The sequence below is a fragment of the Microcaecilia unicolor genome, chromosome 7 (genome assembly GCF_901765095.1).
Source record: "Microcaecilia unicolor chromosome 7, aMicUni1.1, whole genome shotgun sequence".
In the NCBI taxonomy this organism is placed as follows: Eukaryota; Metazoa; Chordata; class Amphibia; order Gymnophiona; family Siphonopidae; genus Microcaecilia; species Microcaecilia unicolor.
The window spans coordinates 19,454,729-19,470,095 of NC_044037.1; the positions used below are offsets into that span (position 1 = coordinate 19,454,729).

Consider the following 15,367-nt stretch of genomic DNA (forward strand, 5'->3'; position numbering starts at 1 on the left):
GGGGGGGGGGGGGGAGGGGGGGGAAAGAATACAACAAATAAAGGGCTCTTTTTACTAAGTGGCAGTAAGCCCAACATGGGCTTATCGCTCGCTAAACATGAAGTACCGCCAGGCTACTGCAGCAGCCTGGCGGTACTTTCCACCGCTAGCGCGTCGTCATATCCAGTGTTACAAAAATATATTTATTTTTGTAGTGCCGAAGTGTACCCCGTCTGTCCATGGTAATGGGGGTAGCTATTTCGTTTTGGCTATGGAAGGAGATGTTTGAGCATTTACTAAGGAGCCTATTTACTAAGCCCTGTTAGTTGTTAATGTGGCAGTTAACGCATGCTAACAGTTAATGCTAGCATTTATTGTGGCATATTAGCAATTAATGCAATAATTTCTTTCTTAAGAGCTAATGTGGCACAGGCTGGAGGAAGGGATAGGGACTGTGCATGATCGCTACCTCTCTATTCCTTGTCACTTGAGCAGATGAATCCAGGAACTAGTGGGTTAAGTCCGCCTACCAGCAGGTGGAGATAGAGATAAACTAAAGGCAGTGATGCCAGACTGGCCAGCTCCTTCCTCAGTTAGTATGTCTCTATCTCAGCGGTTGGTGGACTGCTTTTTCTCCAGCTCCTGGGCCGGTGGCCAGTTTGAGCCGGGGGTAGCGGATTGATGGTGTCCCCTTTGGTAGCATACGCAGTTGCTGGGTCCCTGCTGCACCTCAAATTCCCTCTGAACAGGCTTTTGCTGTTCCTTTCCTTCCCTGTTTGTTTCTGCCTCCTCACTGAAAAAAAAGAAAGAGAAACAGAGAAGCACAGGGAAGTGTGTTTTTGCTGAGAGCAGGTTTGTGTTACTGCTGTCCGAGTCCACTTTTCTGTTGCCTGCTTGTCTGAGCCTGCCTCGAAGTGGAGTCAGAGAGTTTTTTTCTTCGGCTCAGCTGTCAGTTCCCGCACTTTCCCGGTCTGGGGTAAGTCCTGCTGGGTTCCTGTTCGGGGACGAGCGATGGCAGTGGAGGCGGTAAAACGCTGTTCCCGATGCGGGCAATGGCGTTCGGCGGTGGGCCTTTGCAGCGTGGGGTGCGCTGATTTGGCGGGATTCGACAGTGCGGTCCCCCCCCCTCCCCCAGAGCATGCTTCCCGCCCAGAGCCTGGCAATTCTCGCGCCATTTTACGATCGGTCACAGAGCCGGCTCTTGTAGCGGTTTTTGGCAAAGCTTCTTCTCCGCTGGTAGGGGAGTCGGGGGGGCCGTCAGGCACTGTGGGCGGTGGTGCAGGTGCCATGGCTGTGACCTCCTACGTTTTGGGGGAGGGGGAGGGATTTTCACCAGAGTTTATTTTGCTACTCCATCAGGCGTTTTTGTTGAAAAGGGCCTTGCCCCCCCCCCCCCCTCACGCAGCTGTGAGAGCTTCTGCCTTTGATTCTCTCAGGGGGTCTGGGGGTAGCCAAGAGATTTTGGGGTTTTCCCCAGAGGATTTCTCCTCCCTTAAAAAGCCTAGGCTTTCTTTGGGGTCTGAAGAGGGGTCCTGCATACGGTCGCCTGCAGCTTCCTCTGTGGTGGCTCTCTCGGAGCAGACGGGAGTAGAGGACTTGGAGGACGGTGTCCTCACTGACCAACCGGAGGACTCTTCCGCCATGAGGATTTTCCATAAGGAGGAATTGTCCTCCTTTATCTCTCAGGCGCTGGAAGCCCTGAATATAGAGGACCCTGAGGTTGTGGCTTCTCAGGCGGTCAACCCAAGATGGCTAGTACCAGACGACCTTCTAAGGCCTTTCTGGTACATGAAGCTATTGAAGAGTTGATTTTGGCCCAGTGGGTGGATCCGGATGGGAGGCTGAAAGTAGCCAGGGCTATGGCCAGGCTGTATCCGTTTTCAGCGGACCGTTTAGAGCAGTTTGCTCTATCTAGGGTGGGTGCCCTGTTGACAGCGGTCACTAAGAAGACTACTCTTCCAGTGGAAGGTGGTGTGGCACTTAAGGATATGCAAAGACAGTTTGGACAGTCGTTTGTCGGAGTGTGTGAACTATTATCCAAATGATGCCTGACATCAATGAACATTGAATATATAATTGAGGAGGATTTTCAGCTGTTGGATGTTTTCTGCTGGATGCAGAGAGTTTGGAATATAAGAACTGACACGAGGTGGAAAGACTCTCTCAGGATAACTAACTTTTTCAATTTATACGCACATGTGGTTTGGTGTATAGAAGTATTGCAGTTGGGATTTGAATTCCTTTAAGGAACAGAAAAAAAGTTGGGCATCATTTGAGCAGATTTGTAAGAGTTGTTTTGGTTGAAATAAATATGCAAATGTATATTGAATAATGCATATGTGATTAAATAGGTTTATAACAAATGAAAAAAAGTATATTATTTATTTATTTATTTTATTGCATTTGTATCCCACATTTTCCCACCTATTTGCGGGCTCAGTGTGGCTTACAATACATTGTAAATAATGGAAATGCAATTTGTTACAATCAGTTATGGATTCCATTGTGAGAAGTTAAGCGAGACAAAGTCAAGGTGTCGTTAGGGAATAGGACAAGGAAAAGAACAATGGAACAATGGAAAGAGACAAAGGGAAATTGGTAGAGTGATAGAACCTTAGCAAAAGAACATTCGGTATAACATTTTCTGTGAGTGAAGGTTTAAGTGTGATGAGATTACGGGGGATGAGAGTTCAGAAAAGAATGTATTGGTGTATTTCTGGAATAGTGAGTGTGGACTTCATGTGTATTGCTCCTTACAGTAAATTTTATCGAAGAGATGAGTCTTCAGTAGTTTGCGGAAGTTGGTTAGTTCGTGGATTGTTTTCAAGTTGCGTGGTAGTCATGAGATATGTAGAATCGATAGTAAATACAGAGGTTTTGCAGTTATCATGATTTAACTTGGGCAAATTACTGCTCACTAACTGCAAAACTTTACTACATTTCAGTATATAGGGCCCTAAGCATTTTTCCTTTAAAGATACAGAACAAAGGTAAAAAATCTTAGTATGTTAGGTTGTTTAACTTCTTAAATGGTTATAATTTCTTTTTTGTATGAATTGCACTTGAAAGCATTTTGACATGATAAATTTTGTTAGTTCCTTTTTTTTTTCCAATGCATTTCTTTCAAAATATTAGAACACTTAACGTTTACTTCTGTTTTTTTTTATTCCAAGAGTTAGAATGATGAAATTTATTTTCAGTATGTATAAATATTTAAAAGGAAGTGAATGAACTTTAATTATATTTACAGAACTTTCAGTATGGTTACATTGAAATGCTCAGGTGTTTAAAGGAAAACACAAATATTTGCTACAAACATCAGTTCACATATAGTCCTGAAGTACTGAAGGGGAAAAAAAAAAACACAAATCAGTACTCTTTGGAATGTTTCTCTCCAGTTATTTCAGCCTCCTTGTTGCATTTTCTAAACGGCAGCTGCAAAGGAAGCAAGCCATCTTACTAACATTATCACTAATTCGTTGCCTCTCTTCTCTCCTGCTTTCTGGCTGGTTGCAACTTCGCCCCCTTTCCTACAGATGTATACAGCACTAAACCTTTAGCTGTAAGTTGTGAACGTTGCTTTTACCTCTCAAGTTCACTTTACTGCTTGCTGCTTTGCTATTGGTGCTTCTCCATGTTGTCGTCTAGAGTGAACTAAGACCTTAAGAACTCAAAGAATTCTGAAAACAAGGCAAACGACACAGCAGACTTGTAAAGTTCATCCACTATGGCGCTGAAGGCCGAAGTACACACAGTGTTTTTACTTCCTGTCTACTTGTTAATATTTGTGTATAGTTGCCTTACATTTATACCGTGGTATTTTCTCACCAATGTGAAGAAGAGAAAGGAGATGGCAAAACGCATAAAAGCAAAGCCTGTCTCGGACAGTCCTGGGAGCCCATACCGGGCTATTAGCCACTTGAATTCGCTGGCCACCATAGACTTCCCTGGAGCTGACACGCTAGACAAGCTGTTCGAACATGCTGTAGCGAAGTTTGGAAAAAAGGATTGTCTTGGGACCAGGGAGTTGCTGAGTGAAGAAAATGAAAAGCAACCTAATGGCAAAGTATTTAAAAAGGTAATTTTTAAGTTTCATTTGTTTTTAAACGTCTTAATAATGTGAATTTTAAGTAACTGCCCTGCTGTGTATATTGATTAGCAATAAGAAATGCAACTGTGGATAAAGGTATAACGAGGAATAGCTTTGGTCCATGTTTTTTTTTTTTTTTTTTTGTTACATTTGTACCCTGCGCTTTCCCACTCATGGCAGGCTCAATGCAGCTTACATGGGGCAATGGAGAATTAAGTGACTTGCCCAGAGTCACAAGGAGCTGCCTGTGCCTGAAGTGAAAATGGAACTCAGTTCCTCAGTTCCCCAGGACCAAAGTCCACCACCCTAACCACTAGGCCACTCCTCCACTGTTGCTACTGTTTGAGATTCTACATGGAATGTTGCTATTCCATTAGCAACATTCCATGTAGAAGTCGGCCCTTGCAGATCACAGATCACCAATGTGGCCGCGCAGGCTTCTGCTTCTGTGAGTCTGACATCCTGTACATACGTGCAGGACGTCAGACTCACAGAAACAGAAGCTTGCGCAGCCTTCTACATGGAATAGCAACATTCCATGTAGAATCTTCAATAGTAGCAACATTCCATGTAGAATCTCCAATAGTATCTATTTTATTTTTGTTACATTTGTACCCTGCACTTTCCCACTCATGGCAGGCTCAGTGCGGCTTACTTGGGGCAATGGAGGGTTAAGTAACTTGCCCAGAGTCACAAGGAGCTGCCTGTGCCTGAAGTTGGAATTGAACTCAGTTCCCCAGGACCAAAGTCTTACCACCCTAACCACTAGGCCACTCCTTTATATTAAATCTAATCTGTTCATTCATGCATTCCAAATCCGTTTAAATAATAAAATTGTTTTATGTGCCTTACCACTAATGTACTCGGTGTGGAACAATCCAACAAATCCATAGATAACTTTTAAATGTCTCTATAAGTATCTTTAACAATGTGTTCTTTAGTAAGAAGTAGGAGAAAAGAACAGTGGGAATGACCAAACAGACAAAGCTGGGTGGTCCAATGCCCTTTATTTAAAAAAACAAACAAACCCCAAAACAAAAATAAAACCCCAAGTGTCGCACGTCTAATGAATGGTATCCAGACTCGCACTAAAAAAAAAAAAAGGTATCTGGACTCATTTTGTTGCTACATAAACATACCTAAGTATACATTGATTTCACCCCCTTCATTTGCTTAGCTTGTATCTGTAGTACACACTGCACTGAGCTACGTATCTGTACGATCGGTGAATATGAAGGCAGCAAAGTATTGGTTTGCTACCCAATGTACTTTTACAGGGGTTCTTTTATACTTTTAACAGCTAATCTTGGGAGACTATAAATGGCTGAACTACGAAGAAGTCAGTGTCAAAGTGAATAATCTGGGGAGTGGCCTGGCTGCACTGGGGCTGAAACCAAAGAACACCGTTGCAATTTTCTGTGAAACCCGGGCAGAGTGGATGATAGCAGCTGAAGCATGTTTCAAGTACAACTTTCCTCGTGAGTGTTTAACGTTACATTACACTTATTCCTCTACGTGTGAGCTCTGAGACTGTAGGCGAAAAATCTGAAGGGTGAAAGAAGAGGAATAGAAGAAATTAGATATCCATCTAGTTGCTTCTCCTCAGGAATCCAAATGGTGATTATGTACTAGGAAACAAGGTACACATGTACTTTCTAGTCTAACACAAAGCAGGTATAGTGTGTAATCTTTTGTGTTTCATTATTTTGAACAAACATCAGGCAGATATTGTACTGAACAATGATAAGAGAAGAAATGCTTTCCTACACCAATTTATCCCTTTTATTCCTTCATATGAGACTCCAATAGATATGATTCAGATTTTGAAAAATATTCATCTTACCGATCATGAGATTTTGTTTGTCATCATAGACATTGATTTGCTCTACACTAAGCTTCTCCTCCTTACCTACAAATGCACCCAGTCTGCGGCTCCTCACTACCTCTCTACCCTCTATGTTCCCGCCCGTAACCTCTGCTCTCAGGACAAATCCCTCCTTTCAGTACCCTTCTCCACCACTGCCAACTCCAGGCTCCGCTCATTCTGCCTGGCCTCACCCTATGCCTGGAACAATCTTCCTCAACCCCTACGCCAAGCCCCCTCCCTCCCCATCTTCAAATCTCTGCTTAAAACTCACCTCTTCAATGCTGCTTTCGGCACCTAACCTTTCGAGAAATATAGTATGCCCCCCAATCTATCTGCCCTATCAGATTGACTCTACACTTGTCTTTTAGATTGTACACTTGTCTTTAGATTGTCTTTAGATTGTCTTTTAGATTGTAAGCTCCTTGAGCAGGGACTGTCCTTCCATGTTAAAATTGTACAGCGCTGCGTAACCCTAGTAGCGCTTTAGAAATGTTAAGTAGTAGTACTTTATGATGAACTTTTAGTTTGCATTGAACAAACTTTTTTTTGTTTGTTTGTTTGTTTTTTAAATTCCTTTTGAACACCATTTTGTCTGTCGGTGCTACTCTTCTTTGATGAGCCCAAACACTGCAGTAAATGGTATGTGGGAGTGGGTAGCATTGTGACATCGGTGTAGATAAGTGTTGCCATACTGGGAAAGACCAAAGGTCCATCAAGCCCAGGATCCTGTTTCCAACAGTGGCCAATCCAGATCACAAATACCTGGCAAGATCCCAAAAAAGTACAAAACATTTTATACTGCTTATCCCAGAAATAGTGGATTTTCCCCAAGTCCATTTAATAATGGTCTATGGACTTTTTCTTTAGGAAGCCGTCCAAACCTTTTTTAAACTCCGCTAAGCTAACCGCCTTTACCACATTCTCTGGCAACGAATTCCAGAGTTTAATTACACATTGAGTGAAGAAACATTTTCTCCGATTTGTTTTAAATTTACTACTTTGTAGCTTCATCGCATGCCCCCTAGTCCTAGTATTTTTGGAAAGCGTAAACAGACGCTTCACATCTACCCGTTCAACTCCACTCATTTTATAGACCTCTATCATATCTCCCCTCAGCTGCCTTTTCTCCAAGCTGAAGACCCGTAGCTGCTTTAGCCTTTCCTCATAGGGAAGTTGTCCCATCCCCTATCATTTTCGTCGCCCTTCTCTGCACCTTTTCTAATTCCACTTACCTTTTTTGAGATTCAACGACAAGAATTGAACACAATATTCAAGGTGCGGTTGCATCATGGAGCGATACAAAGGCATTATAGCATCCTCATTTTTGTTTTCCATCGCTTTCCTAATAATAAGTAACATTCTATTTGCTTTCTTAGCCGCAGCAGCACACTGAGCAGAAGGTTTCAACGTTTCATCAATGACGACACCTAGATCCCTTTCTTGGTTGGTGACTGCTAACATGGAACCTTGCATGATGTAGCTATAATTTGGGTTCCTCTTTCCCACATGCATCACTTTGCACTTGCTCACATTAAACGTCATCTGCCATTTAGACGCCCAGTCTCGTAAGGTCCTCTTGTAATTTTTCACAATCCTCCCGCGATTTAACAACTTTGAAAAACTTTGCGTCATCAGCAAATTTAATTACCTCACTAGTTACTCCCATCTCTAGGTCATTTATTAATATGTTAAGTAGAGGAGTACATTAATATGTTAAAAAGCAGCAATCCCAGCACAGACCCCTGGGGAACCCCACTAACTACCCTTCTCCATTGAGAATACTGACCATTTAACCCTACTCTCTGTTTTCTATCTTTTAACCAGTTTTTAATCCACAATAGAACACTACCTCCTATCCCATGACTCTCCAATTTCCTCTAGAGTCTTTCATGAGGTACTTTGTCAAATGCCTTTTGAAAATCCAGATACACAATATCGATTGGCTCACCTTTATCCACATGTCTGTTCTCTCCTTCAAAGAAATGTAATAGATTGGAGAGGCAAGATTTCCCTTCACTAAATCCATGTTGGCTTTGTCTCATTAATCCATGCTATTGAATATGCTCTCTAATTTTTTTTTTATTTTTTTTATAATAGTCTCTACCATTTTGCCTGGCACCAATGTCAGGCTCACCGGTCTATAATTTCCCGGATCTCTTCTGGAACCTTTTTTAAAAGTCGGCGTTACATTGGCCGCCCTCCAATCTTCCGGTAGCACGCTCGATTTTAAGGATAAATGACATATTACTAACAATAGCTCCGCAAACTCATTTTTCAGTTCTATCAGTACTCTGGGATGAATACCATCCAGTCCAGGAGATTTGCTACTCTTCAATTTGTAGAACTGCCCCATTATATCCTCCAGGTTTACAGAGAATTCATTAAATTTCTCCGACTCGTCAGCTTCGAATACCATTTCCGGCACCGGTATCCCATCCAAATCTTCCTCGGTGAAGATCAAAGCAAAGAATTCTTTGCCTTCCCTGATTGCCCCTTTTACTCCTTGGTCATCTAGCGGTCCAACCGATTCTTTTGCCGGCTTGTTGCTTTTAATATACCTAAAAATAATTTTACTGTGTGTTTTTGCCTCCAACGCAATCTTTTTTTCGAAGTCCCTCTTAGCTTTCCTTATCAGCACTTTGCATCTGACTTGACATTCCTTATGCTGTTTCTTATTATTTTCAGTCGGTTCCTTCTTCCATTTTCTGAAGGATTTTCTTTTAGCTCTAATAGCTTCCTTCGCCTCACTTTTTAACCACGCTGGCTGTTGTTTGGTCTTCCGTCCTCCTTTTTTAATATGCAGAATATATTTGGCCTGGGCTTCCAGGATGGTGTTTTTGAACAGCATCCATGACTGATGTAAATTTTTGACCCTCGCAGCCGCTCCTCTGAGTTTTTTTTCACCGTTCTTCTCATTTTATCATAGTCTCCTTTTTAAAGTTAAACGCTAACGTATTTGATTTCCTATGTATACTTACTTCAAAGCTAATATAAAATCCGATCATATTATGATCACTGTTATCAAGCGGCCCCAGCACCATTACGTCCCGCACCAGATCATGCGCTCCACTAAGGACTAGGTCCAGAATTTTTCCTTCTCTCATTGGCTCCTGTACCAGCTGCTCCATAAAGCTGTCCTTGATTTCATCAAGGAATTTTACCTCCCTAGTGTGCCCCGATGTTACATTTACCCAGTCAATATCGGGGTAATTGAAATCACCCATTATTATCGTGTTGCCCAGTTTGTTTGCGTCCCTAATTTCCTTTAACAGTTCTGCACCTGTCTGTTCATCCTGGTCAGGCGGATGGTAGTACACTCCTATCACTATATCCTCAGAAGCTTAGCTGAAATTGGGTGGCGGAGCAGTTGAGGGGAAGAGGGGGTGGTGGTTGGGAGGCGAGGATAGGGGTGGGCAGACTTATACGGTCTGTACCAGAGCCGGTGATGGGAGGCGGGACTGGTGGCTGGGAGGCGGGAAATACTGCTGGGCAGACTTATATGGTCTGTGCCCTGAAAAGGACAGGTACAAATTCAAGGTAAGGTATACACATATGAGTTTGTCATGGGCAGACTGGATGGACCATGCAGGTCTTTATCTGCCGTCATCTACTATGTTACTATGTTACTATCCTTTTCCCCTTTACACATGGAATTTCAATCCAAAGTGATTCCAAGAAATGTTTTGTTTCCTGCAGAATTTTCAATCTATTTGATTCAAGGCTCTCGTTAATAAACTATGCTACCCCTCCACCAATTCGATCCACCCTATCACTACGATATAATTTGTACCCCGGTATGACAGTGTCCCACTGCTTATCTTCTTTCCACCAGGTCTCAGAGATGCCTATTATATCTAATTTTTTATTTAGTGCAATATATTCTAACTCTCCCATCTTATTTCTTAGGCTCCTGGCATATAGACATTTCAAAGTATGTTTGTTGTTCCTATTTACATGATGCTTAGTACTTGACAGTATTAATTTGCAATCTTTTGTCTGATTTTTATTTTAGTTTGAGGATGCCTGATCTACTACGGTCTTTTTTGCAACCTCACTATCAGGATACCCTATCTTCCCTGTTTTGGTGATATCTTTGAAAGATACCTTATCCTGAACCATGTGCTTTTGAGCGACTGTCAGCCTTCCCCCGTTTCTACTTTAAAAGCTGCTCTATCTCCTTTTTAAATGCTGATGCCAGCAGCCTGATCCCACCCTGGTTAAGGTGGAGCCAATCCTTTCAGAATAGGCTCCCCCTTCCCCAGAATGTTGCCCAGTGCCTAACAAATCTAAAACCCTCCTCCTTACACCGTCTCATCCACGCATTGAGACTCCGGAGCTCTGCCTGTCTCTTGGGCCCTGTGCGTGGAACAGGTAGCATTTCAGAAAATGCTACCCTAGAGGATCTGGTTTTGAGCTTTCTACCTAAGAGTCTAAATTTGGCTTCCAGAACCTCTCTCCCATATTTTCTTTTGTCATTGGTACCCACATGTACTAAGACAGCTGGCTCCTACCCAGCACTATCTAAAATCCTATCTAGGTGACGCGTGAGGTCCGCCACCTTTGCGTCAGGCAGGCAAGTTACCAGGCGATCCTCACGTCCACCAGCAACCCAGCTATCTATATGCCTAATGATCGAATTACCAACTACAACAGCTGTCCTAACCTTTCCCTCCCAGTCAGCACTTGGAGTCATATCCTCGGTGCGAGAGGATAGTACATCCCCTGGTGGGCAGGTCCTGGCTACAGGAGTACTTCCTACTTCACCAGGGTGATGCTCTCCTTCTAGGAGACCTCCCTCCTCCAAGGTAGCACAGGGGCTACCAGACTGGAGGTGGGACCTCTACAACTTCCCTGTAGGTCTCCTCTATGTACCTCTCTGCCGCCCTCAGCTCCACCAAGTCTAGCCTCAAGAGAACGGACACGTTCTCTGAGAGCTAGGAGCTCTTTGCATCGGGCACACACATATGACATCTCACCAACTAGGAGATAATCATACATGTGACAGTGCAAAAGACTGGATAGCACCCCTCTCGCTGCTGGACTGCTGACTCCAACTTAGTGTTTTTGTGTTTTTCAATAATTTAAAACTTGCTACAGTATTAAGGATATTAGCCTAATATAAAAGTGTCTTTTAGTTTATATAGTATATTGTATGATTTATTTAGTGTTTCCTTCTTAGATGGTAATGAAATGTGTTTAAAACTCTGTAACAGCACTCCTTGCTTGTTACCCTAATTACAATAACTGACTATAAATGAAGAGTTGGCCTAGGGGTGGGCGGGAAGACTAAACTGGACCCTTCAGTGCCTGCTAGATTCTATCTGTTAATGCTGTGGTACAAAGTTTTTAAAACTAAGTGGAAAAGGCTATGGAGATTAGTTGATAAAATTTGCTTTTTATATTTTTATTTTGCCTAACACTAACCTACAATGCCTCCTTTAAACCCCAATCTTTAAGTTCCCAAGGCACAAAGCAAAATAGCGTTCACTTACCAGAGAAATGTCCTCATCTCTCGGAACTTCTCAGAAAGAAAGTTCAGTGGGACCTTTCCTCTTTATATAGTTTTGAATCTAAGGGGCCTTTTTTAAACAGACTCTTTGAAGCTGACTCAGCAACCTATGCAAGTATTCTACTTCCCCACACCTTAATTAACACTTTATTGAGGTCGATGGATACGCTACCTCTCCAGCAGCCAAGGAACAGAAAATAACTGCCTTTTAGACCAAGAGTTTTTGGCCTTTAGAAAAGGTTTCAGTTTAAAACTATGGGAAAAATGCCTATTTCTAGAGAAAATTTCAGTTTAAAACCCTTGTCACTTTCTCTCTTCTTCATATTCTGTTGATGATATTCTTCTAATGGGTTATATGAGCATGGCCACTAATGCCCTTTCAATATCAATTATGTGTGACAAAACACGTTCACTCTGAGACTTTTTTCATTTGCATGTTTTTGTTTGAACTGTTATTCATGTTATGTTTTACTTGATACTATTTGAATCTATGCACGTCTGTTCATTTTTATTTGATTTTAAGATACGTGTGTTACTTGTTTGTGTGTTTTTCATCTTTGATGTTTTATCTGGTTGACAGGCAATGACCCTGATACAGCCTTTGTAGGTGAAATGTGGCCATGTTGAGCTTTAGTGCAATAAAAGCCTTACTACTTACTCCTATCATCATATGGTTGTCTGCCATTCCCCCCCCCCCCCTCCCCGGCTGATTATAGTATACTAGTAGCAAACAACAGAGCAGAGCAGCAAAGTGTAGAAGTATGCAACTTATTCTAAGCAAGTACCTGATGTGGACAGATTTTGCCTCAACAGGCTGTGTCGGGGTAGTGCTGTCAATTTAGGCATATACAATAATTAAAAACAAACATTTGTGTCAATAATACATTTAAAATTACATGCATAAAAATAAATTTAAAATCAGATTTTACAATTGAAAACTATATAAACATGTTGAAAAATGAAAAGGAGTGAAAAAAAACAGCACAACACACATGTTTGTGTAAATCAGTAATGTGAGCAAATGAGATGGACACTTGGAGATACATACCTAGATGAAAATATAAGCACGTCATTCCCCAATAGCAAAATCCTATTCTCATACCTAAAAGTGGTTTAAAAAAATGAAAAGCATTTGAAAAAAAGGAACAATATTAAATCTTCAATTTATATACGTATTTAAATTTTCAAATGCAGTTATCTTCACAGGGTTCTCCAATCTTCTCTGGCAAGGGCAACCCGACAGGGATACCTCACTTTGCAAAAGCTGCTTCAGGGGAATAATTCCTGTTTCAAATCCACAGCAGTCAGGAAGACTTGAAGATTTAATATTGGGTCCTGCTTGGCTGCCAGGACAGTGTGATTCCTCTATAGTGTCATTGCAGTTCTTGCACTTCCCGGTGGACTTTTAAGAGTGGAGTTTTTTTTGACTGATGGATGTTCAGTAGCTCTAGCTGTTTTGCTATTGAGCGGTTGTGCTCAGGTCTTTTTTTTTTTTTTCTCCACTTTGTTGATGTGATATGACACTTGGGGGGGGGGGGGGTGTAAGTCCTGCTTGACTTTATATTAGAAGTATATTGGTATGAGTTTTGATAGTATAGCATGTTGTGAGCCAACTTAATTTTTCTCTTTCCTTTCTGAGCAGTTGTAACTTTATATGCTACCCTTGGGGAGGAAGCAGTAACCTATGGATTGAATGAATCTGGAGCCACACATCTTATTACCAGTGTCGAGCTTTTAGAAACAAAGCTCAAGGTAATTGAATGAATTCAATTTTATAATATTTTCCCACATCCACATTCACTATACAGATAAGATAATGTCATTGCGCATGTTGATATTTAAATCTTAATGTCTGTGAGTGGAATAGAGGAGTACCTTAGCGGTTATAGCAGTGGGCCGAGAAGCCCGGACTCAAATCCCTTTGCAGCTTCTTGTGATGCTGGACACAACTTGCTTAACCCTCCCTTGCCCCAGGTGCAAACTTAGGGACCCTTTTACTAAAATGCATTAGAAAATGGACTTAGTACGTTTTAATGCGGGACTTTCTCATGCACTAAGCCCATTTTTAACACTGCCATAAAATAGGGCTTTTTTGTTTTCTCATTAGCATGCCGAGACCTGCCAAAACAAATGAACATGGGAGCATTTAGCGCTTCCTTAATAGGTGGCAATAAGTACTCCTGCATTAATGAGTTAGCATAGGGTAGTCAGAATGTGCTAGCTGCTTAAACACAGACATGATGCCCTTGGCACACCCCCTACCAAAAACCTTTTTTAAAAATTCATTAATGCTCACCTACTGCTAGATTCTGTATAGAGCACCTAGCGTTCCGCGCTGAAATCTAATCGTATTTCCGTAACAACGTACATTACTTAATTGGCTTAGCAAGCTAATCAGCGTTGATAACAGCACCTAACAAGCAATAATGAGCTCTAATTGGCAGTAATTAGAATTTACGTGCACAACTCACTAAGTGTATTCTGTAATGAACTACACCTAAATTCTAAAGCGCACAGTTCAAAAGGGGTGTGAGTGGGAAATGAGCATTTTGTGGGTGTTGCAAAATGTATACACGTAGTTATAGAATATGGCTCAGTGCGCGTAAATCTGTGCGCAGGGATTTACGTTTTCATTGGTGTAAATGGAGGTGTGTAGTTTTAGGCGCGGGGATATCAACTAAACGTATTCTTTGTACCGTGCCTAAATCTAGATGCTGCGTATAGAATACGCTTAGCCAGAAGTGTTTACCGTGCAGGTTTTTTAGGCGCCTTATATAGAATCTGGCCCTTAACACGTAGAAAATGTAAAGTTACTGCAAAAATGCTTTAATGCATTTTGTGGTAAGATGTTTTACTGTGTGCTCAGCACACATTGGTGCTTAACGTCCTTTAGTGAAAAAGGGCCCCTTAGAATGCAATTTCTCCAGAGACAGTGAAGTACCTGCTGCTTTACCTGAATGCATCTTTCTTTGAATTACTACTGTGAGATGTTAGCTTCAGCCAGTGGCGTAGCTACGTGGGGCCTGAGGGGGCCGGGGCCCCCGCAGATTCACCCCAGGACCCCCCTCCCGGCGAACCCGCCCCCGCCGCCGCCTACCTTTACTTTTGCTGGCGGGGGATCCCACTCCCCGCCAGCCGACGTCTTCTCAGTCCTTCCTGCACTTCAATTTGTTTGCTGACGTCCTGCACGTAATTATACGTGCAGGACGTCAGACTCAGAGAACAGTTCTGTTCTCTGAGTCTGACGTCCTGCACGTACAACGTGCAGGACGTCAGCAAACAAATTGAAGAGCGGGAAGCGACTAAGAAGAAGACGTTGGCTGGCGGGGAGTGGGATCCCCCGCCAGCAAAAGTAAAGGTAGGCTGCAGCGGCGGCGGGTTCGCGGCGGGAGGGGGGGCGGCAATGTCGGCGGTGGGGGGGCGGCGCCGGGGGGAGGGCTAAAATGTGCCCCCTCCCCCCGGGCTCGGACCCCTCTCCCACGGAAGGCTGGCTACGCCCCTGGCTTCAGCTAAATCCAAATCCACAATAATTGCTTCATTGTGTTGCTGTTTTTACCACTGTTCCTACAGAATAACTTGTCAGAAGTCTCAAGCCTTAAACACATCATTTACGTGGGTAACCAGAGCATCAGTAAGACTGGATATCCAGAAAAACTGCAGATTTCTAGCATACAAGCAGTGGAGGAGCTGGGAGCCAAGCCAGAGAACAGTAAGGGTTTTTTTTTTTTCCTTCACTTTTTCATTTATTTATTTATTTTTTAATTTTCAAGAAGTCTTTATTAATAAGTAATACAAAAAATTTGAAACATAATACATCGTGCATATCGTGTTACATGTCAATTATGTAAGACACAAGTCTCTTAGAATGAAGCGTATATGCAAGACAGAGCATATTGAGAGTATCATGATATACCAAAAGAAC

The 15,367-nt window shown here is 42.4% G+C and overlaps 1 protein-coding gene across 4 annotated transcripts in view; it reads left to right on the forward strand.

The window, feature by feature from the left end:
* The window catches only part of ACSL4 (acyl-CoA synthetase long chain family member 4), a 129,051-nt gene that overhangs the window by 72,343 nt on the left and 41,341 nt on the right, over positions 1-15,367 (forward strand). For 2 of the 4 annotated variants that reach the window (XM_030210930.1, XM_030210929.1), the window contains exons 3-6: positions 3,818-4,057; positions 5,370-5,547; positions 13,088-13,197; positions 15,016-15,154. In XM_030210930.1, coding sequence (XP_030066790.1) covers positions 3,830-4,057; positions 5,370-5,547; positions 13,088-13,197; positions 15,016-15,154 — 655 coding nt within the window. In that variant the 5' untranslated portion in view covers positions 3,818-3,829. Of the gene's footprint in view, positions 1-3,515; positions 4,058-5,369; positions 5,548-13,087; positions 13,198-15,015; positions 15,155-15,367 lie in introns of all 4 variants that reach the window. The other 2 variants (XM_030210927.1, XM_030210931.1) reach the window with 2 other exon arrangements.